This window comes from Platalea leucorodia (genome assembly GCF_965183815.1).
Source record: "Platalea leucorodia genome assembly, chromosome: 9".
Taxonomy (NCBI): Eukaryota; Metazoa; Chordata; class Aves; order Pelecaniformes; family Threskiornithidae; genus Platalea; species Platalea leucorodia.
The window spans coordinates 43,715,271-43,740,539 of record NC_138831.1 but is presented as its reverse complement, the minus strand read 5'-3'; the positions used below and the strand labels follow the sequence as shown (position 1 = coordinate 43,740,539).

At 41.7% G+C, this 25,269-nt stretch overlaps 1 protein-coding gene across 1 annotated transcript in view; it reads left to right on the top strand.

The window, feature by feature from the left end:
- AGBL1 (AGBL carboxypeptidase 1) overlaps nucleotides 1-24,097 on the top strand; it is a gene marked incomplete at both ends in the record, with an annotated part of 295,031 nt that extends 270,934 nt beyond the window's left edge. Inside the window, one exon of the mRNA XM_082321219.1 lies at nucleotides 23,791-24,097. Coding sequence (XP_082177345.1) covers nucleotides 23,791-24,097 — 307 coding nt within the window. The remainder of the gene's footprint in view (nucleotides 1-23,790) is intronic.
- Between the last annotated feature and the right edge of the window lie 1,172 nt (nucleotides 24,098-25,269).

The following is a 25,269-nucleotide window of genomic DNA, read 5'->3' as shown; positions in this document are numbered from 1 at the left end:
GAACAGATAAACAGGCTTTACAGTATGTGCATATGTAAAAATAAGGAGAAGCAAAATATTCAAAGGGAGACAAGGGGCTGATGTTTGGCAGATATTTACCTACCTGTGGCATTGTTTTCAAATTTGCTGAGCACTTCTTGCTCTTGCTGATTTTACGTACTGTGCTCAGCATTTCTGAGAAATGAGACAAATTGGAAGGGAATTATTCAAGTCACATACCAGAGGATCTGATATACACGGTAGGCATGTGCAGTGCTGATGCTTAGGCAACAGCATTTCAGAAGCGGTGCCTAGCATGCTACTGCCAGATGATGAATTTAGCCTATGCATTCAGTGAGTTCTTGCAAGCCACATCAGACTGCTTTCCACATCATAAGTGAGCTATTGATTTGTCTCCTATGCTTCATGGAAATCTCTTCTACTCTCTATTGTGGGTACATATGTGAGGTCAGCAATCATATTTCATGCTCACTATTTGTTGTTGATCATTTCAGCAGTGTTTATTTTAATGTGGGTAAAACGTAATCAGAAGCTCACAAAGTGAAGTAGGTGGTAGCACCGGATAGATATAAGGAGTACGTGCGCTGTGAACATGTTAACTTCTTCCACAGTACTATGAATGCACCACCATCCTCACCCAACACACCTCTTCCTAGTCAGGTTTCAGGCATGGGCACAAAATGACCAAGTAGGGCAAGAAAGTCTCTGCCAACAAGCTGGCTAGACTTATATAAGGAGAGATTTAAACTAGATTTAGTGTGGGGAGGGAATGGAGTTTTATGCACAGAGAAGAGCCAGGGGCTTCTGATGTATTAGGAATGAACAGGGTTGCTACAATCTTAGTTTAAAAAACCCACTGTTTTCCCAAACTTTTTACACCCACGCATTCTAATGGTCTTTCTTTTTTACCAGTAGTTGCAAAGATTCCCTAATCCACTGCCCTTTCCTTTCTCAGATCACTCCTGTGGATGCCTCCAAGATGGGAATCAAACTAGACAATATGATTTTTATAATATCATAAGCTCCTGCAATGTTTTTCTTTCTCTTTACTTTCAAGTGCATCCCAAGCAGGTGGCAGCTTTCTTGTTTCATTTATTCACAAAATGAACTCAAAAATCCATCCCACAACTTCCACTTAAACTATGTTGATCCCAGGCCTCCTCCTCAAGGACTGCTCAACCTGGACTCTGGATCGTCTCCTTATATCCAGATGGAACAACAAATATCCTGCAAGACTGAGCCAGCAAACCACACATCATGTTTCTTAGCAAGACCATCATTTGCTAACAGGCTGAGATTTTCAGGATAACACCGTATTGCCACTTAATATATTATCATCCTGCTTTTATATTCCAGCCCAATCTTGTGCAAGCTCTTTGGGGGTAGAATTGCTCTCACTTTGCATCATGTGTAGTGCAAAACACATTCATTCATTGTCTTTGCAGAGAAAAGCAAGCAAATACCTAAGGAAAACAATTTTTTCTGCTTATCTTTTGCATGGTCTAGACCTTCCCTAGTTCAATGACATATATCCAAAATTCAGGACATGGGATATTCAGACAGCCCTGGTGCTGAGGTTTGCAGGAATATGTGGATTTAATAGTTTAGGCTCCTCTCTTTCTGCATTGACCATTTTAATACCCTCCATCTATCTCTGCTCAAACATCTCATTGGGGTATCTCTTAGCATCACGATGCTTTGCAAAATGTAGCCCTTTGTTTGTAAAATTTGGGTGTCTAAACAGGGCTGGTTACATACCCTCTTCTGTAGTTCACGAAGAGATGAAGGCACTGCTAAAAGGTGATTAATCGATTAATTTTATTTACCTATGGCTACAATGTATCTATTATCTCCCTCAATTGATTTGAAGGGTAGCCACAAAATGTAGTTTAGGCTAGATGCCTAATTCTAAGTGTCTAAACTACCTAAGACTAATTCCACTCTTTCTTACAATGGTTTAGTACTTCATTTTGTACATGACTCCTGGGATGGCAAGCCACAGTAGTTAGCAAATTGAAGGCCAAGGACTAGAGATAGCAATAGGAAAAAAAAAAAGAGAGCTCAGCTAGATTTTCATAACCTTAATTCCCTTAGGAGGAACTAATTTTGATTGGAATCTGGAGTCTGGCGAGGGGACAGGTGTTTGGGGCTTGGTTTTTTTCCTTCCAAAAGATTTTGCCGATCCCTAGAAATCTCATGTAGATTAGAAATATTGCAAGTTTTCTGCTGTGGGTGCTTCCTTCTTTAGATACGACTGGAGTAACAAGCAACATAACAAGTACATGGTGACATATGGAGACAGCAGTACACAAATATACTCTGTGCAAGAGAATCCAAACCACAATCTTGGGCATTCATTGACTCAGCTAGGTCTGGCAAGCAGAATAGGGATTTATAAAAGATGAGGTTGTGCCTTTCAATGCTTTTCAGCTGATTTTATGCTAAAAGAAACCTGAGGATCAGAGCAATGAGACACGCAAGGCTAAAGTCTCTGAAATCCCTGCAGGCCTTATTATGTGTATAAGGAGACAGACAGCACGTATTTCAGGGCTGGGGAAGCTATTGCACTTGATTTAAGGGTAATTAAAGTATGTGAGTGACAGCAGAGATGACATGTGATGCATCAGGCACCTTTTCTCCATTTCCTTTCCTGCTTGGCAAACTCATCTGCATTCTGAATGAAGGATAACGTCTCATAGCCTTCTGCCTCTGCCTTCATAGCCTTTCTGTTCTGCTTTCCCTGTTCCTCCTCACAGCTCTCCTCTGCTCTGGGATTTCAGACAGAATATCTGGGTTTTGCTAGTAACTAGATCCTTATTCCTGCCATAGCTAAGTCGACAACAAAACATTTATTCCTACCAATAGTTCTTGGTCATGCTCTAGAGTGTAAAAATTACAGGTCTAGTGGGCCATTGAGAAGAAAATAGCCCCTGCACTGAAACATTTTTGTTAGCTGCTGTCTACCACTCCAGTGCAAATGAATGCAGAAGGGAAGAGATGCTGTACTCATTGGTATTTTTCATTTGCCCATGGCTCATTTTGATTCCACTAAGTTCCATCCATGCTGCTGGACACTGGTTCCCAAGTATTCAGCAGACTGTTGTCTAGGACTCATTTCTAATGGGTATCTTGTGAGGGGGTTGAAGGCCATCCATGATTGCAAATAGATGTATTTACATTAAAGTAGAAAGACAGAGAATGCACACAGAGCTGATAATTGTTCACATTATTCTGTCTGCCTAATAGCAGAACAAAATTACTGGCAGACTTGAGTTCACTGCAAGTGAAAACAAAAAGCCTAAGGCACTCACAGAGCCATTAAAGAAAAGGAAAAGTTTGGGCTTTGACCTGTGACAGTCATTTGCCTCCTTTGACTGCACCTCTAAGTTGAGCTGAATCAAGCCGAAAGTAATCATGGACTTAATGGTATGTCTCTGTGGGCAGCAAGTTGCTAAAGGGAGAGAGGGCAGCAGTTCATGTACCGTAAAAAGAAGGCATTTCTTTCACTGGTTCCTGATTAAAAAGGATGTGTGCCACAGAGCTATGTGGAGGAACTGTGGGTGATGACAGCCTTTGGGGGTTTTCACCCCATGAGTGATGATAGCCTTTGGGGGTTTTCACCCTTTTGTTTTAGAAAGTGAGGATTCAAGCTGTGGAAGGGAAACCATTTAGATCAGATTGTTTATGAGTGAACGATGTTGCTGAACTAACCAATAAATAAACAGTGATTCTGGAGTAAGAGTCTGCAGGGAAAGAAACGTCCAGTCCTTCCTCTGATAAATGTCACTCCAGTAGTATTGCTTTTGTCTCCTATTTCTGGAAGTAGAACTGAGGTTTGTAGGTTAAAGAAAGGTTTGGAAGGAAATTGAGAGTCACAGGGTTGGGATCTATATTCTTTGACATGACATATCACACCACATCAGGTTGACTACTGTCACATCAGAAAATCAAGCTTAAGATGCCTGTTCTGTTCTTTTTCGCTAATACCTGGCATAAGAACCTTCCTGAGACCAGTTATTCAGGGAGAAAATAGAAATGTCTGAAGGAGGATAGGGAGGGAGGGCGTGAATACAGCTTATAACACAGCAGTCATGGTGAAACTACCAGTAACCAAAACAGAATTGTTTAGTTACTTTTGGATAGTAAGGATGTTTTTAATTATTATATTACATTGTGCCCATATACACTTCTGGGCACCCCACGTGTACAGATGGATTCTGTCCTTTGCTCTGTGTCTTTTGAAGCAACGTCTAACATGTTGCCAGCATGTCTAGCATTCAGTCTCTCTCCCATCAGATGCCCTTATCCTCCTGGCAGTGACTTCCCATGATAAAGGCTTCATGGCTCACCTCCCTCGAGTAACAGAAATGTAGCAAGTGTCTCGTCTGAGGTATTTAACAGAGGGCTCAATACTTTTGGTGGAAGAAGGGGTGCTCATATGAAGCTGTAATGACTAGCTGTCAGGGAGATGCATGGTGTCCTTTCAGCAACTGAACACAAACAGATGAGGGTGACGGTGGTATTTCTCCAGTCCCTTAATTGGAGCTATGTGATAGCAGAGGCACAAATGGAGATGTTTTCCATCATCTCTGGTGAGGAGCCAGGTAGGGCAGAGAAGGTGGTTTGCTTTTGTTAGCCGCAGGCATCCTTTGCACTGTGATATGTGTTCACCTCCTCATTTTTATCTCTCCATTTAGCTGTTTATTTCTTTTTTTTGTTTCTCCCTGTATTCCTTTCCCTACCTTATCACCTTCCGATTCCTAACAGGAACCTAGTTTCCATTTTAAACAACGGGAACCTCCTGTTTTTCCATAACAGGTTTCCCTGATCCAATTTTTTCAGAACTGCAGCAAACTTTAAAGACCACCTGTAGGGTTGTTATGTATAGGTAGCTCAGTGCTGCAAATAAAGGAAACTGAGACACAGTTAGAGTTAGTGAATACTCCTAAAAAGCTGAAAACAGAGCTCAAGAATTGTATTCGCAGCTCTGAATTCTCACCTGCAGGTACTGTGTAGGTAAGTGAGCTCTTTTGCTCCATGTCGTGTACAACACCACACAAGCATAAACGTGGTGCAGTAAAGAGAGATCTGGGGCTTTAGAAAATATACTTGTAGCAAAGGTGCTCTACAGAAGGCAAGAAGGACAGCTTTATTTTTAGCCCAAATGTGAAGAAATTTTTAAAAAGGGGAAATATATACCTTTTCAAGTTCCTGTGAGAGGAAAAGAGTCACCCACTTCCCTTCATTCATCTCTTTGCCCCTCACAACCTTTTCTTCAGATCTAGTTTATCACGGCATGAGCTGCATCTCTCTCCCCACACACAGCTTGGAAACAGAAGCTTCTTTTAGCTGATTGCATGGGGGGAGTCTCAGACCTGGCACCCACAACATCTCCTTCCGGACGTCCAAGGAAATGTAAAGTCCCTTGTGCTAAATTCAGAGGTTTTGGCAGGTAGACAGCAACAACAGGAGGTGGAAACAGACAGCTGTGCAGGGGAGGAAATGGTGATATAAATACATGTTTAATTGCAGTTTAATTACAATTACTTACTAGGCAAAGTTTATTTAAATGCAGTGTAATTAGAATGAGACCTTGATTTAATCACAGTCTTATCAGATATGGTTACTACTATTTTCCTTCGCTTCTTCTCCACCTCCTTTTCCATTCCCTCTCCTGAATTTGCGCAAGGAAATTAAAAGCCAAGGTTTGAAGTAAGCAGAAGGTATCCATCTTGGAAAGTTGTCAGTTGCCTGAAAATTCAATTGCCAGGTGGCTACCAGCCCAGAATTTTCTCCCTGGAAATCGTGAAACTCCCATTCTGTCCTGGCAAGCCGTTATTCTTCCTTAGCAGCTAATGATAATGGATCCTCATTAGCTGGGAATGACTTATCATGTATATAATTCATCACTGATGGCAGACCTCATAACCCATCTGCTCACAATGAGTAAATTATATAGCCCAGTCAGATGAGATGGATTGTTCTTTCTGATCTACCTTGGAGTGTCTCCACATCCTGTTCCAATCAGTACATACTTTGTCTTCGCTCCATGATCTAGGTGAACATGAGGAGAGACATTTGGGCAAAACCTCTTGAGCAGCTGACCCCTGTTCTCATCATTCACCATTTTACATCTTCGACTGCTGCTTCCTCCTACACTCCTTGCCATGAGTCTGGGCATGGCAGTAGCTTACTTGTTTAGGAGACAAACACTAATATCAGACAGCTCCTGTGGACCTATTGATATGTTCATGGCTTCCTCTGCATGAAAACTTTCCCCACTCTAATTATCATAGTACTTGGCTCTTTCATGGATATTGCATGTTTAAAACTCTATTAAGTAGTCCCAACCAGAATAGGAAAGGGGAAGGATAGGTTGTTTTTCTGCATTCCCATCTGAGGGCTGCCTCCTTTCACCTTCTTCCCTACGAGTTAGTCATCATGTGGCTGAAAGCCACTTCTGAGAGCACAGTTATTCCCATCCTTCACCATGAAGAAACTGAGGCATAGACTAGTCATAGCTGGTAGTCTACATAGATGTGGCAGACTGTGGTAGGAGGGGAAATATGCACAGCAACTTGCCAAAAACACATTGCAAACTGGTGGTCAGGCTGGGATTAGAGTCTCTAAAAGAGCAGGGATTCAAATATTCTTTTTTGGTCTGCTACTTGAGTATCTCTTCCTATTGCCCATACATTGCTTTGAATTGAAACAAATTTGAGTATTTCTACTTGCCTCTGTGAAACACACATCACATATCTACATACTGATATTATTCCAAACATTTGTTAGAGAAATTTTACAACTGTCTACAAAGACATGTGGGATAAATTCTGAGGTGTACCAGGCATTTTGGTGCAGAGGAGTGGTGCCCAGTCCACCACAGTGCCTTGGCAGGCAATTCAAATTTCTACCACTGCCTCAGCTGACAGCTACCACTGGGCCCCAAATATTTTTGCTTCCATTTAGGGATCTCTTGTCCCCGCTCTTGGACAGTTCTGGAGAAGGTCTCTAGAGGTTCTTTTCTCTCCAGGTGAAACCTGGTTCTGTTCTGAAGTCTGTAAGCTGTTAGCAGGTTTGCTGACTTCATTGAAAATATCATTTGCTCCTTCCGTGTCAGTACCACCTAATTCATGTTGCCTTACTTTGCATCTGTCTCAGTCTTTTTTTCCAGCAGCTCTAAACAAGGGAAAGAGTTAAAGCTATCCATAAAACTGTAATGTTCATTAATTAATGCATATTTTATTCTGCTGTTGAACCATACTGTCCCTGCCTGAAGGAAAATTATGAACTGCTGGTATCTTTGCTCAGGGAACCAAAACCAGAGACATGGTAGTGTTTCCCTCCCTCCTTTTCTGTCATAGTTTGCTCTGCTTGCTTTCTTTTTCTTTCACCCCCACCCCCTTTCCTTCAGCTGCTCCTGACATTTTAACAGACTCTCTGATCACTTCTAGGTGACCTGACCATCTTTTGTACTGTTCTTGTCATGATTCATCTGGATGAGAAAAAAGTAGGAAGAAAAAAAGCAAGAAGAGGTTTTAGGTTTTACTGTCCTTCCTCTCCTGACCCTGAGAACATGTCCCTCTCCATATCAGATTGGTGCTTTTGGTGGGGAGATCTCTTCCCATCACAGGCTTTTTAAGAGATGAGGGTCATTGAGTCCTTCATACCCCTGTGAAGCGGGTAAATAGGCTGTGAAACCTATTTAACCTGTTGTGCTGGGCCTTGCGTTCACAGTTCACAATAAATCACACAGAGCCAAATGGATTTTTCCCCCTGCTTTAATATTTATTTGGCAGTGAATTTTTAATAGGGAGGGACTTTCACTTGTCATCCTGAGAATGTCAAGTGGGCAAAAGAAAGGAAGGAACAAACTTAGAGGACTGGATGCAAAGTGTTGAGGAAGGAAAGAGAGGAAAGATGGGAGAAGGAGAAAAAGGGAATGGGAGAGGGAAAGGAGGCAGAGAATAGGGAGGCAATAGTCACTGCAGCATCTTTATTTGAAGATGAGTTTCTCAGATAACAGCAGCTTAGGGCAGGTCCCTGCCCTCACAGCAGTGAACAGTTCACACACAGCAGGGAAGCAAATAAGCCTGGGAAAGAGTCTTTGACCCAAAGGTACTTGTACCCTTCCAGAGTTCATTTCTCACATTTAGCCGTTCCGTCAAAACAAATAAATTAATCGGTGATCTGTGAGCCCGATTTGGCAAAAAAAGGAAACTATGGTTGTGGTCCAAAATTCATAATTACATTCTGGTGCTGTGTGTGACCGAGAGAAAGGGATAGATAGTCACTACAGAGAGACAGAGACCATTGACTAGATAAAGAGATGGTGTGGAGAGACACAGCAAGTGCTTCAGATAGATGACGAGCATTAGATGGAGTGGATATATAGTTAAAATTAGAGAGATGGATACTATGAGTACACATGGGAAGACACCTTGGACAGACGTACTGTGAATAGATGTTGTGGGAAGAGGGATATTGTTAGATCGACAGCCACTGTCTGGGAAAAATGGGTAAGGCAACAAGTAATGCGGCAGCTAGGCACATAAAGATTGATTCTGTTGATAAATAAATTCTATAAATAAATACTACAGGAAGATATTTCAGTAGCCTGCCATCTATGAATATTTGACACACACATCTAAGAAACTGCATAGCACCTCATCTAAAATAAACGTAACCAAGCAGCTACTAGATATGTGTGCGATCACACTGTTTAAACATTTAAGAGATGTTCGCAGCTGCAACAAAAACAGCAATTTATCACCTGATTCAAAGCTTGTTTCACCCTGATGGACACATCATTGATGGCCTGGCAACAGCATAGCAGAAAAGGCCAGGCCAGCAGGTAGACAATTAAACGCTGAAGCAACATTGGATAACTCAATGGGAAAATACAGTGTTTGGATTTCAGAACTGGAAACAGGCCACAATCTAGGTATGAGCTTCCAAGTCTTGTATCCAGGCTTACCAAGGGATGACACATTTCAAAATCATTTCTACCACTATACTGTACTGGCCCATTCCAGACCTTATGGACTGGTCTGTCCCATGCTGCTGTGTTAACCCAGCAAGCCCCTGTAGGGAGCTCCATTCCCAGCTCTCCTCAGTGAGCAGTCAAAAGTCCTGCTGCTGAGTGTCCTGGCAGCAGTGCAGAACACCCTGTTCTCCTGTAATAGGCTTTGGTCAAGAGTTCTCATCTACATGGACACCTATTCCTGCTGAGGCTGTCAGGCTTACTCCTACACCTGGCAGATGCTGCCCAAATTGAGAACCTTTCCAGGGAGGCAGATCCTGTTGTTCCTGTGATCAGCAGTCCTGAGGACTGCCAGAGTCCAGGGCACCTGAGGAGTGAATGTACTTTTGTACTTTACAGCTTTCCACTCTCACTGTTTCTGTCCTGTCTCACCTCAGACCTCTCCTGAGCCTTACAGAGGGCCCATTTCCTTGCTATGGTCTAGACTGAGGTTTTCAGTATTCGCACTGAATGGACTTCTGTACCAGCTGTTTTGATCATCTCCGTAACCACCTTTCTACCTTGCGCTTTGGCAGGATCTCTCCTTTTGTTGACTGCTCATCCTCATGTCAGGGATGCTCATTTGGGGGCTATCAGCCTCTACTTAGCATGTGTTATCACACTGCCCTTGAAGCAGAGAAGTTCCTTCTCGGGGCGCTGGTAGGCATCCTAGTGCTGCTTGTTCAGCACAGTCAGCCTGTTCTCTGAGCCCTCTGAGAGTTTATGATGCACCTCAAAGTCAATTTGGCATACGCCAGAGTTGGTTTGCTCAGTTCATTTTCTCTGTGACCTGGACATGCCCAGTATGCAGGTCCACAGCAATGGAAAGACAAGCACATTAACCTCAGCTCTTCTTCTACAGCACCTTCTCCCCACTACAATTAATGCTTTAAAACAGTCCTTATCACAAACTGTTTGATTTCAATTCTTACTATCACAGGCACTATATTAGGTATATGTTTTATAAATCGTTCAATCTAATGCAGACTCATAAAGTCTCACGGAAAGAACTCCACAAACTGTCTTTTAGCTTCCTATGGATGCTGCCTTCAGGGCCCAAATACTAGTTCATAGGGAGAAAAGGAGATTATATATATTTTTAATGGCTTCAAACACCAAATTAAATTTGAAATTAGCATTGAACTCTATCATCCATTTCCAGTAATGATGCTTAATATTACCGTGAGAGAATCAAGTGCTTTACATGGTAGATGTCAATTGAGTCTTGTTGAGGAAGTTGTCCAAGGGCTCTTGGGTACGACACGCTGGGAAAGTGATTAAAATCCTGTCAGGTTAAGTGAGAATAGTATTTTTGTTTTTTCCCTCTCCCCTTCATTTCAGTCTTTCCTAGCAGCCAGTTTCTATCTCTAAGGATATATCTTGTAATAATAATTGCTTGTTATCAGTGGATATTTTCCAGTACAGCAAAGATATCTAAATCCAAAGTCTCCAACAGAGAAAATTGATAGGTCTGAGTTTAAGCAGTGTTAGGTTAATCCATCTCAGAGGAGACCCTCTGTAAGAAGCGAAATGTTAGGCATTTCCTGACTATAGGGAGTAACATGGAAGAAGGGTATGGCAAGCTTCTGAGGGGGCAGACCTTGAAAGCAGCAACAGAATAGACAGCTCAGGAAATTTTCTGCTTCCTTGACTGTCTCCCCGTGGACTTCTCTTGCATTGGAAATGTCTAGAACAGCACAAGAAGTGGAAGGCAGCATGTCTCTGAAGATAGAGCTATTGGTTTGTGGTGCCTGGCTTTGCTCCTCTGTCACCACGGATCTTTGGACATATAATTTACCCATTTTGCTTAATGAATTCACCCTCAGCAGCTTAGGTTAATATGACCCTAATTGAGTGAACGTATTTAATTCTGGGCTTTTTTTCTCCTAAACTCGTAGGAAGCAGTTACAGTAAATACATGTGTATCACAGAAAGGCAACCAGCAGAATCTGTGCCATCGTTCAGTGAGACCTGTTGCTCGGAGCATGGCTGAAAAAGGCTGCCTAAGGGATACCCTGGATCAGTGTATACAGCCTCTCTGACCTTGCTCTGCCGCTTCCCAAGCCCCGTGTTTTCCCAGAAGTACACAAACAGGCACCACTCCTCCAGCAATGCCTGAAATTTGTACTGTGCCCTGCCATAGTGCCCATCTGTGGAATAAGTGTGTAAGGCTGATGTGAAAAAAGCCACAGGCTCTCACTGCTGTTGTAATTATGATCAAATGATTGTCATTGCACAGCAATCTTTACTCACTAGCAAACTAAGATATACTCTATTAAGAATTAAGGATCTAGGCCTTGTACCTTTGCCAAGTTTTGACACAGGGCATATTTCTTATATTTGGCATTCCTTAAAATTGTTCCACTGGCTTTTCACTGAATTTGGAATTCTTTGCTTCCTGTTCTAAAAAAGACAAGATTTAAAGTGGTGGTGTTCCCTGCCTCAGAAATGGCTGCAGAATTAGTGGTGAATGATGCTGTTCAGGAGTTCAGCTGCTCAGCTGGGACATGCCAGTGCAGCTCCATGCACATCAGCAGACTTTTTCATGATAAATCATCAGACTGCTGCCCTTGCTCTCAGAAAGCAGTATGGGGTGTTTCAGGCTGCAAAGCTTGTATGTAAAGTAAATGCATTGTTATTTAAAAGTGATTCATATTGCTGGGAAGCCCAGAAAGGTAAGCTGATTGGTGAGTAAGCAATGGAGTGTAATAGCCCTGAGAAAACGGCTGTGTAATAACAGCTTTGATTCCTTGCAGGATAAAACTGTATAATGTTGCCATCCTTCCTGTACCTTTCATGTGTACAGCATTTCACATACACTAAGTGTATTACTTTGTCATCTGGACTGATATCTGGTCTGATCCTCCTGGGCTTTGCTAGTCTGCTTGTGAGAAGTATGAAGTTTTCAAACAAAGTTTTAGGCTTAAGGTAACATCTGAATTATAGATTTCTGAAATCGCCTTGGCAGTGTTTCTTGATAGGCTGCTTTTTGAGCTAAGCTGATAACCCATCTTGCCTCAGAGATGCTTTTTTTCTCCTTGATACTGAATTGCCTGTATCATGCACCATTAAATCTGACACAGTTTATCTGCCGGTTAGCTGTGCAGAAAAGGAGAAAGTCCAGCGTAAGCCTGGCAAACTCAGGGTAAAGTCAGCAGCAGTCTGACTTGGCTGCACCAGCTCTACCATCCTATTATCTCCACCATTCTGACAGCCTGGGCTCTTCAGCAGCATACAGGGTTTTTTTAAGGGGTTGTGTGTTACTGACATTAGAAATGTTATCGCGGGGGTACCTATGTAAAGCTGGTGCAGCAAAAAGGTCTGTAGAGAAAATGATGCCATCATTATTTGATGGAGAAGAAGGAACAAGAAAAGAGATTCTATCACAGTGCACAAGCAGTCAGGAACCCTGTATGCATTTGTGAATATAACCTTCCCAAATGCATCCCCTCTGTAAAGCGCGTATGTATATTCTAGCACTTGGATTTGTGCTGTTTGTACTGACAAATATTATTTTTGTGGGCTTTTTCAATGCCTTGGGGGACAATTCATGAGCCAGAACAACTCATGATCTGGTCTTTTCCTGGTGTTTTTGTTCCTGGAAGACAGAATCCACCATGAGAAGAGCAGATGTCACTTTATTTTGGTGCAATAAGCAGCTTCCTGAAGCAAAGAGACAAAATGAGGAGCTAGGAAAACATAAATACAAAGGCAAATGCCAGGAAACACAAGATTCCCTGACTAATGAGGTTTGCAGGTCCAATGGAACCAGCATGCACAAGTCCTCAGCCTTTGTTTCCTTGAGCTGGCTGGCTGGCTTTTTCTGCTAGCCAGGCTAGCTGGGCAGCTAAAAATCAAGAGGCCAGACTGGGTACAGAAAATCTGGCAGCTTGCGACAGTTTCTTTCCAATCTGAATAATCTCCCCTTCATTTTTATGACTTCAGTTTCTTTCAGTACTGCAAGAATTACAATGTTTCTCTTTGAAATATGACCTGGCAGCTAATCTTTGGTATTACTGAGCACCTCTCTCTCCTCCTGATGTCAGCAGGAGTGCTACATCCTCATCATTCCTCCAGCTAAACTCTACATTCCTGTCTGGCAGAATCATGAACACTCACTTCTTTCCCTAATGGATCTGGAAACTTGCTATTTTTTTTACTGAAGTCTTGGTTTGCTGGGAGGAGGTTTTGGACCAGACCCACGAAGGTTATTAAGCATCTATTTTCTTACTGCTTTCAGTAGAGAGAAAGGCACTTACATAGAATAGGCAATTAAATAGCTTTGCACCTTCATTCAGACTAGACAGGTGATGGAGGGCTTCAGATGGTGGAAGGGCTCTGCCACCATGCCATAAGCTTGCCAGCCAGGTAGGGTGATGGAGCCTTCTGTGTCCATTTTATTTGAGAATTAGGGCAAAGAGAGAAAAGCAGTTTGCTCAAAGTGACTGCGAGCCCACCAAGTGTAGAACCCGTATCTTTCAGACACAAGTATTTTAACCTCATGATTCAATTTTCCCTTGATGCACAGTATGACATATCTTTTCAGTCACTTATTCTGCACACAAGAACTGACCTTTTATCATTTTTGGTTGAAAATCAGAGTGTGACATTAAATGCTCAGGGTGGTTCTCCATAAAGTGATTGTTTCACTGCTCTGTAAGCTGTGCTCTAATCTGCCCCATCCATCCAAATACATGTCTTATTTTGATTAAATGAATACTTTTGTCAGGTTATGTTGCTTCAGCTTTCACTCAGGGTATGCTTGCTTCTGTGATGTGTTAGTATTCTTTTAGAATTTTAATGGGAATTTGTGTATGCATATGTAGATAGACACACACATATTCAGATACAGAAAAAGTAAGAAAATGTAATCACAACTTTCAGGTAAAACACACAGAACATTTTGGCAGGCATTTGAAAATTGATTTTTATAAAATATTCAGGAAATGCTCATACTAACAGCAATTTTAAAAATTGTTCCCTGCTGGGAATTGATAGATGCTACGAACTACAAATGGATTCATTTGAAAAGAGCATCTCACTGCTATATAGGTGAAACATTATTAAATACCTACAACAAGAACACAGAAAAATATTAGGAGATCTACTGTACAACAAACAGCAATGGCAAATTTTATATGTGCTTTACTGTGTTCTTTTTGCAAGGTGAAGCCGTCTTCTTAGATCACAGCAAATGGTTTTTGTTTTTCCTCTTTCCTCTGTTTACTTGGAGTCATATGTTCCTGGCTGGCAGGTCCTTCTGGCACAAAGAATCCCTTTAAACCCTGTTTGAGTTCTGAAGTAGGATGAAGGTGGTGCTTCATGTTTGTGTCAGCCCTCCATGCTTATTGTTTTTCTTGTGCGCTAAACCACTAAAATTCATCCTTGCAATTCCTGACAGACAAATTTTAGGAGGCAGAGAGAGCATAATGAAATATTTGCTATTCTTCATGAAACATCTGGCAGGGCTCTGGCAAGATCAAGGAATTAGCAAGAGTTACTACTTGTATGCTGTAGCTAACGTTTTCTGCTGTCCTTAATGGAGTCCAAAGCATATGCAAATCAGCTGTGTAATGAGTGAGGTTAAGCAAGGTTTTGGACTTGGTTCCATATGGTGTTAAAAACATAATTGATCAGAATGTTTTGAAATATATTGAACATGAGCATTCAGATTTGTTTTATCTGAATCTCATTACATCTGAGAAAAGATTTAGGATGAGGGCAGAGGCTGAAGTTTTAACCAGGATCTATTATCGGTTATCTATGATCACACATACTTCATCAGATGTTTCTGCTATAAACCCCACTTCAATTTGCTTTAAAGGCAAGATAGATTTCTTTGACCTTGCCTTCTCTGCCTTTTATTCTTATGGGTACACACACATAGAATCTCTCTCTCTCTTTCCTAATTATGATATCGACTATTCTCTGCAGGAAAGGATGAGGGAACAAAAGTTATGTGTTAGCCTCAGAACTTTTTACACTACAGGAAGTTTCTCAGATTAGTTATGATGAACATCCCTGGAATTAGATGCTTAACTTTTAGGGGGATTATGATTTTGCAGATTTGTGTTGGATTCATTTCAGGAAGTCTGTGATAACATAGGACTTTGTAGAGATGAAGTTACTTTGAGAGGTGGCTATGTTGACTGATGCCTGTCAGCTGGAACCTCTTAGACTTCAGTGCTTTGCCATCATGTTGGCCTTAAAGTGATCGTTTTCAGTATGCTCCAGAAACTGTTTTCTGTGACCCTTAAGATGAGATTTGGCAGAAGGCTTTTCTTAAAAGCGGAATCCAGTGGTAAACCAGCTGTTGAACCCCCACATGGTGCCGTACCGTCTCCCCTCTCTGGACACTCCAGAACAAGAATCATTCTTTTTACCAGAGCTCAGTACTTTTGGCCCTGGGCATTGTTTACTCATTTGAAGACACATGATTGTGAAAGAGAAAAAGAGCTATGGAGAATATTTCCCTACGGAGAATACAAGTTCTTAACTTTTGCCACACATTCTTGCTTTTGGCTTCTAGTTTAAGTTCTCAAATAGATGATGATAACACTATAGGTTTAGGCAACCATTTCTGCCTGCCTGCTGACCGTCCTAATATATCTCAAGTCCTACCCAGATGGTCCAAGTCCCCCTTCAGGTGACCTGCTGCTTTGTCAACACTCACCTGAAGACTAGAGTCAAAGAACTTGTTTGCCCTGGCCAGTAGCCCACTCTTTCCCTGAGGTTGCTTCCACTTGAATTCAATAGCATCAAGGTTCAGTGATCATCTATTGTTATCTCTCAGCTAGCTGTAGGAGTATTTCCTGAGACCTCCTATGTCTTGTAATGAAAATTGTGCTCTGAATACAGAGTAAAACATGTAATCGTGGGGATGTGTAGGTGTGTGGGTGTCTGAGTGTATGCTTATATGCATATATGTGTATCTATTATTTATCTATCTGTCTGTAAGGAAAGATGGATAAGGGATGGTGGTCTACTTTGTGGACTTGTGTAGACATATTTACATATTTAAATATATACACACACATATACATATCTATCATAGATAGATAGATTCTCTAAAACCTCAGAGCAGTTATCAGCTAAAAATAGATTTTCAAGAAGAAAAACTAGCAACCAAGACATTGCTTTCTCCTCCAAGGGGTATAGTGGTTGGTATTTACTCATTTACAGCGGTTGTTAGTTAACTTAGGTAGTTAGGTGTCTATCTGTCATCTGGAGTGCAAGCAAATATTTGCATGCATGGTTATCTGACCCCAAAAATACCCTGTACAGAAAACAGATCTGTAACTAAAACACAATCTAGACATATCTTGGCCATCTTAAAACATTTTGCTTTCAAAAACCCCAAATCCTTTAAGTCGCTCAGAGAGAACTAAGGGATATATACATATGGAACTTGGACTTTTGAAATTAAATATATAGAACCAATTACAAAAGTTGGATGAAGTCAGTGGAATTATATGAAACAGCACCAAGGGAAACAAGAACCCAGGAGAACCTGCATGCCTTTACATTATTTATCCTCAGCAGTACACATTTTCAGCATCTAAGCCAAAATCTTTCCACATTTCTTCCCCCCCTACAGTGCCAATGTCTCAATTACTGGAAGCACCCAAAAGCAATTACAGGGATTCCAATAATCTTCCTGTATTACTGTGGCTGGACTGCTAAGTATCATCAATAACGTGATTATAATTTTGAAAAGAAATTGCTTGAAGTGGAGACACTGTGAGAAAAGCTCCCAAACACTTTCAAAATCATATTTTCAGCAACTCTTACATTATTCAGTGTCCTAATGAGTTCTGGTAGTCTTAGTAAATACCTTCCCATACAGGGGGGCTTGACTGCTCATATTTCTCAGGAAGCTTAAATGTTGTCTGGTTTGGAAGCATTTCTTTTGATTCTTAAACTCAGAATGAAATCCAGGCCACTGATAGTGCTGCCTGGTGGATGGATATTATCCGATCTGTTTTATGTCACCCATATTTTATTCCCTGTCTTTATCTGGGGTCTGCACCAACTGTCACAGCTGTGTTTCGTGGCTGACTTTTATCTGTTCAAGTCAGTGGGTTTTATTAATGCTTACAAGCCTACAGCTGTAAGAATGCTAAAGATGCAATGTTAGTGCTCCACTGATATATAGATTGCTTCTCCATTAGGAAGAAATTAATGATTGTTCATAAGACCGAATCCACAGCCTTTGGCTTCTCAGCAGCTTTTCCATCCTGCAAGTCTAAAGACCAACCCATGTGAATTTTATTGTTTAGCATTAGAAACGTGCCTGGATTTGAACTGAGATATCTGGAATCCAGGAATATCATGTAATGTCAAGCCAGTACTCTTCAAATGGGAGAAAAATGCCTGCTTGTCCTCTATACAAACTCATCTTTCACAGAAGGATCAAAGCTGTACCAATGACGTGATGTAATTCAATTAAATGCAGTTCTTCATACAAGGCTTTTCAAGTTCCCAACCACATGTAATGAGAGGTGTGTACTCAACACCTCCTCTGCTCTTACAGCCGTCGTCAGCCAACTTCCCACCAATGAGGAGAATGGAAACAGTCATTCATGAGAAGACTAAGAGAGCTTCTGCTAGATGCAAGTAAAATGCTGTCCAGGGCTAACTTGTTGCAAGCCTGAATGAACATTAGGGGACAGTATTAGCCAGGAGTCAGCCTGTTTCTTGCTCTTCATGCTCTCCCTTTATTTGCAAGTTGTCTTCCCTTCTCTCTGAATGATAAAGCCCCACTTGCTCCTTACTTATCTAACTGGTGCACCAGACATCCATTTTTAATCTGGGCAAATCAATTATAAATATTACAGCCTACAATTATCCTGGGAACTCCTGAAAAACTAATTAGCATGAGTCTTAGCAATGAATTACACCTTTCTCTTGGCTATTTGCAGCGGGAAGAAAAAAAAAACCACAACAACCTGCACTCAAAAGGAGACCAAACATCTCTTAGCCATAGCAAACAGAATTCAAGGCAGTGTTTAATTACGTTCATATTGTTCGTGAAAGGATGGGCCATGGTGGGCTGAAAGCCAGGGCACCTGCCATTGCCTACGGCTTAGCACACATTTTCTCAGGAGATGTTGTAAGATGTAAAAGTCCTTGGCAGAGAGTCTTTGGAAAGGGAAATCTCACGGGAGCCTACAAGGTTCATATCATTATTGTTTACTGTGTAGCAACAAAGGAGGTGAATGCAATATTTCTTTAAGCTTGAGCCATCTTGCATCAATGCATAGCTGATTCCCTCCCTTGGTGAGGTCAGGGACTAAATAGAGCCTTGTCTGGCTTTTCTCAGGCAGGAAGGGAAGCCAGGCTGCTGTCTGGGGAGCTCCTGAATTGCAGAGATCAAATTGGAAAGTCATTACAAGGTGTGCACCACACCTTGTAGCAAGTGAATCAAGACACTAAGGGCAGACTACAGCCCTTCTTCATTGGCATCTTGTTGCTGTAGCGTATTTCTTACAGGTGTAATTACTTAAAAGCATCATAGTTGTTTCATTTATGTCCTAAAATACCACTTTATGAAGCTATTAAAGTCAGAATTGTACTCTAGGATAACCGCAAATGCATCTGCTTAAGATTCATTTTAGATTCATTACAAGACTTCAGAAGCAGTGTTCCTGTAAAATACTTTTAGTAAAACACATGGATTCCTCAAAAGCAAAACTGTGCAAGACCACACACCCTTTTTGATGCAGTGGCATACGTGGAATTTTAACGTCAAAAAAAAGAAGGGCAAGGCAATCCCAATTCACTGCAGAGAGGGCAGCATATCTGTAAATGATATAGGACACTTTACTTACCAGCATATACATAACTGTTCATACAATTGATAAAACCCTGTTAGAAAAGAATGAGAGATTCCCCTTCTGTGCATGTGAGAACTGTGGTCAGGGAACTTGCTAGGGTCTCCAGTCCTTGCTTGAGTGGAGGAAAAGCACACCCTTGTTTCAGGTGAAAGCTGTAATTGCTGAGAACCTGGCCTGTTTAGGTCGGACATAAATCTTTTTTTCTGTTTTCTCACAGAGAGATGTCTGATATCTTGAAAAATTTCAAGAAAGCCATTTCCTGCCTTACTTAGTCTATGAACTGTATCAGAGGTGTGCTTGGCTCCTTATACACGCCATATCCCTGCATTGGGCAGCTTCCAAAGGATTGGGACATATCATGATGGGGAGAAGGTTTAGGGAAAGGAGAAAATAGGGTTACAGACAGGGTGATTATGCAGCTACTGGGATGTTATTTTTCACTGCAGAGAGAAGATGAAGACATGTTTGCTTATTTATTGATTCATTCTTCACAAGGAGTCATTGATATGTCCATGACCAGCAGTGGTCCCCAGACTTAGCTTTTTCCTCCTTTTCGTGTGAAACATTTAACCACTCACTTCCTAGCTTTGCTCTGGCAAGACTGCAGCAGACTTCACAAGAGTGAGAGTAGCAACATGAAAAAAAAAGTAAATGCTCCATTTCCTTCTCTAACGCACTGCAACTGCGAGGCCTGTCAAGCGAAGGTCAAGCAGCAACCCTGAACAATACTCACAGATTCCCTAAGAGGGACAGTTGTCAGTGCCTGTTCTTTCCAGCAGAAAAAATAAAACACATTCTATTTTGGGCCAGTCAGTAGAATATACATAGAGTGAGTGACCTGCTACACAAGCAAAATATGAGCGAAAAATCCCAGGAAATTACTTAGTACATCTCTAGTTTTTCTCCGTGCCCTGGAAGTATATGCACAAGTGAAGGAGAATTATGTATGGAAGAGAGATCATCAGTCATCCCCATGTACAACAGGAAGCTGTAGTTTATCAGCTGCAACTATAGACTGTCTTTTCTTATGTGCAGTTGAGCAGGACAGCTTACTTGCAAGGTTTATATCTAGCTGTGACCTAACAGGTAGGCTGACTTAGAATGAGGGGTTGCAAAGTTTCTGTCCAGCCGTGACCTAACACTTAGAATGAGGGGTTTGCAGGAAGCACCTGAAAGAATTGTTTTTCAGTCACACCAGAAAGTTCCAGTTATGCTGACATGTAAGGAGGGATGGGGCTCCCCTCGTCTTCTCTTCATGTTAAGTCAGCAAAACAGAATCATTCTACAGGGTACCAAAGCTTGCTTGCTTTCCAAAACCAAGCAAACAAACAAACACACCCACATACAAAAGGAGAACTAATTAAGATCAAGTCATATCTCAATAAATATGCAAATTAAAAATCAAAACAAAGAAATTCTATTTATCACATCATAAAGTTGCAAATTGCTGTTGTGGCTCCCATCAGCTGGAATAGATGAGGGCTATGAGGCTGTAGGTTTTGAATTAGTAGATCAACCACCATGCGTACATGTTTTATTGTCATAGCTGGGGGACTGTTGGCTGTAGATATATTACCAGCCTTCCCTCCCCCTCTTCTGTACTGCATTCACATTCAGTGGTACTCATAGACTGTATTTGTCTTGGAGTTCTCTAATGTAATGTCATTGGTTTTCCTCATTGTTTACCTTCTGTAAGACAACATCATTATTCTTTGGTAAATCTGTTTCATGTCCCCTTGGGGTTTTTCTCTTTTTTTTTTTTTTTTTTTTTTTTTTTGGAGGAGGAGGGGGATTCTTTTGCAGCTTTTAAAAATTGGATTAAAAAATTAAACAAACAAACAAAAATACCAATAACCTGCCCCTAACAAAACCCCCACAACCCTTTGTTGGAAAAGAAAGAAAGGCACACCTTCTGCAATGGTGTGCAATAGTCTAGATGTTGGCTTTTCTGCTTATTACGATTTTTCACCATTTGCATTCTCTCCTAAAGGAACTAGTCTTTGTGATGTGGAGAAGCAGCTTGTAATGACTTTGGCAGCTTTGTTAGTGGGACTCTAGCTGGCTTCCCAGCATGCCACATGCTGCCACCTCTCCTCTTTCAGAAGAACTTCTCACTGCTGGTTTGAACGAGCCTATTTGTATTCCTTTGTTATGTGTTTTAAATCTTCCTGTGGCAGAAAGTGAATTATTGGGATGGAAGATTCCACACAGAGAGATGTAGCTGGTTTGTAGAGTTTGGTAGTGTGAAAAAGAGCCTTTCAACTTTTAAGTCACCAGTGTGATTACAACCTGCATTGGCAGAGAGAGGAAGTTGGTACCATCTATTTGCTGTTTGGTAGCTCATTATGTGGTTTGTGGTGGTGGCATTGAGCCAGTGGGTATCAGTCCATATTGGAGAAACCATTACTAAAGTCAGTGCTAATTGGCTTGCTCGTTCACTGTCACAGCAAAGGAGCAAAGGGCAGAACAAACTAGGATGAAAGTCGTCTTTCCTGACCTCTAAACATGGTCCAGGCAAATCCTCACTTGTGGAGAACTTCTCCCTGCAATATATCTGCCCAAATACTGAATTGTCACAGTCTTGGTGTTTTGTATACAATGTATGTAGGCAACATGGCAGCACCCATCTTGGAAGGGAGAGCTTTTGAAGTCCATTATAAAGGTTTTATGCACAAATACTTGCTTCATAAAGACTGTTCCTTCAGTCCTCAACGTAAGGAAATGGCAGGTTTGTGTGTTTTTCATTCTCTGATTGTTGTTTTCCAGATTTCCCTTCCATAGTAAAGTGCTTTTGTGCTAGAAGTCATTTTCTCCTTTCTGTCAGAAATCCAGTCCTAAAATCATTTATCAAACAATTCAGACAGTCCTCTATTATTTGGTTTCCCAGATTTAAGTAATAATAGGGATTTTTTTTTTTTAATTATTACCCTGTTAATGCAAATGTTTGACCTTCAGTTCCTAGATTGCAAACTGAATCGTTCCATCTGTAAAATATCAGTGAGTTGGGTGGAAGCTGTGCTCTGTCCCAGTGGCATTAGCAGCTCCTCCTAAACATACAAGTGCAATACTGAAAGTAGACATGCTTTGGTTCGTTTTGATTACAAAGCCACAAGAGCAGAGCTTATAAATGAAAAATCTAGTTCCCCTGAGTTTAGTCAGCTTTGAAGATTATCATAGGTACTTGGTATCATGGTAATTCATTCCATGCCTGCATGTGAAAGAAAAAGAAGAAATCATACCCACTGGTCAGGCTCGGCAGAGACCACTGTTTGTTGCTGTTTGTGCTGGGAGAATTGTCCTGCTTCGTTTGTTTTGTTTCATGTCACACACTCATTTTCAGTATGAGTTCTTCCTGACCCAGATTTCTGAGCAGGCTGAAGTGGAGCCAGGAACTGTAAAAGTGCATAATTATTCTTTTATTTATTTTTAAGCTGTACAGCTCTATTAAGCTTTCAGAGAATCCTTTATACCCAGCCTTTGAAGTAAACTAAGCCAGAGATCAGCCAGAGAAGGAGAAGTGGGTTGACACTGCTTGTTTCTGCTTGCAGAGTAGTCTGTATACAGTTAAGATCTGGAGTCTCAAAGCTAGGAAAATCTTACGCCTTTTTTGGAGTGCAGAAGAGAGATGGGATCGATACATCCAAAAGCAATACTTTACACCTTTGGTATGTTCTGAAACCTCAGATGCTGGCACTGCTGTGAAACAGCTGAGAGCTGGAAGATTATTCCGGGTACTGACATGTAAATGAGCAGACCACACATTAAAGCTGTGTATGCTCCATCTGTCAAGCCATTCATTCTTCCCAACTTGGGACAAATTAGAAACTCTGGCCCAGTGGCAGAAGATTATTATTCCTTTCCCAGTCCCCCAAAGCAATACATTCCCCTGCTTTGAGTCTGATTGAAAACATTGACCTGGAGGTGAAAAACGCAGTATCTGTCCCCCTGATTCATCCAGACTCTGACCCAGGCAGCAGTGCAACCACAGGCTTCTTTCTGGTCTCAAAAAATTACCCAGCTGCCCTCCTGGGCTAAGGACCAAATGGGAACTAGGCGGCCATGTGGGAGAAAGACCCTATCCCCCAGAGCCATCTAGTCTAGTAGTTACAATTCTGCTATACATATTGCATTAGGCTAACCTAATACAATATGTATTGAAAGTGGATATGTAAAGAAAGCCTATGACTATTCCTGTAAGTAAATGGCAGGAGGCTAAGGTGGTGTAACCTACCGTTCTGAGAGCCAGACAATGTAGCTGTGGCATCTGTTTAGAGTCTCTCCTCAGCCATTCAGACTTGCCTCTGAATTTGGCCCTTCCTTGGGAAGTCATGCTGCCAAAGCCTTTTCGTGCTCCTTCCAAAACACAAGCACTCCTGGTATTTCTGCCCTCCTTGGAGCCAGTGTGCTCAAAGACTCAAGAGCCTCCGTTTTTTGTTTGTGCTTCCTTTTGTTAGGAGTGCTCTGAGCTTGCACAGAACAGGAGGAAAAGATGCCAAAGCACTTGAGCCACCTGGATTAATTAGGTCTTACACTAAATGTGGAACTACAGTGAGGTGGATGATGATTAAACCAGCAACCTTCTGGAAACTGAATACCTCCTCCTCTACTGTATTTCAGCTTCTATAACCTTGTAAGTGCCTCAAGGCAAGAATGGTGTTCTCTGTATATAAAGCACTCAGTTTCTGTATAAGCAATAGCAATAATAATGATAACAATAATCATTTCTCCTGTGAGGTAGGGAAGTATCACTCTTCATTTTAGAGATGGTGAAACAGACACAAAGACACACAGGATCTTGCTTAGTGCCATCTCATGCCTTATTAGCAGAGCCAGGATTGAACCCAGAAAACACATTTCCCTGTTACTTGCTCTTACCCCTAGAGAACACACCCTCTTTGATGACGACCAGTCTCTCTTCTGATTTTTCTGCAGAAGCTGCAGCAACAGCATCCTGGAGACTGATGATGAACCTCCTTGTGTGGAAGAAATCGATTATAATACTGACAGTTGCTCTGATGGCGAAGGGGACTTCTCAGAGCTAGACCAAGAGATCCAGGAGTGCCTCTCATGGGTGGAAGGAGAGACAGAAGATGAGGAAGTGACCACGGGACAGACATGCAGCTCCAAGGCTCACAGGGGGCTCTACATTTCTGGCCAACCAGTATCCAACAGTACAGCTCTCCCTTTGCGTTCAACAGCACTTGGGGTGCACAGTGGGTTCGAGAGCAGCCCTGCATAAACAAGGCTTTGACTTGCAGAGCAGTAAGCAAATGGGTTACTGCTCATGTTTGCCTGTTTGCCAGCTTCAGCATCCTTCCCAGATGTGCTGCTCCAGTTCTGAATAGAAAGTTGACTGTATGTTTGTGTAATTTGTATACATACATATATTGACAATTACTCCTTACGCTTTGTACGCAAGGCAGAGAGGGGGGCCACCGGCCCTGATGACACTATGTGAGAACATCATCCATTCCTAAACATAATCCCCAGTTTCACAGCTGCCTCTAGTATGTGGTTTCATACAGATTGACCTGAGGAATGGTCTTCTGAGACCAAGGAACCAGAGATGATTCTCCTTTTCCTACTTTAGGCTTTTATTACGGGAAGCAGCCTTTGCCTGGAAGAGTGACAGTTACTGATGTCTTTGGCCAGAGCTCTCCATTGCCATCCATTTCTGTTGAGCTGCAGAGCATATATCTGATTTCTGTCTGATCAGAATTTTTACAGCATGTTCAACAGGTTGGGTCAGGCTGTGCGTGCTTCTAAGCCGGTCATATCTCAGCAACAGTGTGGGAAATCCAGTGTGCTATACTAAGGATAGCACCAGTGACAATACAGAGCAGTCCTCTGGAAACCTGGGATAAATTCACCTCTTTGCTGCACTGGAATGAATTAGCCCAGCATAATCTCAGCTGAGTCACTTCATGCTTGAACTGATGGGCCCAAGTGTAGAATTTGTTTAACAGATGCTGTGAAATTATATTTTCTCTGTGAGACATCCTTCCAGCTAAGAGATTACAGATACAATAGTTCATCCCGGGGAACTAGAGCTACTGTTTAAAGCTGTTGGGAGTGAGAGGGATTTGGGCCATTTTAAGGAGAAAAACATGTTCTCTTGAGGTAGCCAGGGATCCCCCAATACTCTGTCAATAGATTAGTGATGGTGGCAATATCCAAGAGTGAATTTAGCCGAAGCATCAGTCCTGTAACTGATTATTTTTTGTTAGTTTTATTATGATACCACTAAGGAAACCTAGTTCATGGAACAGGACCCCATTGTGCCAGACAGTAATTTAGCAGAAGACATTACTGGTAGGTTATATACAGGACATGTTCTACCAGTAACTCCCATAATGGAGTCAGAACAGCTTCTCCTTTGATCCCCAAATGGAAAAAAATAGATTTCTCCTA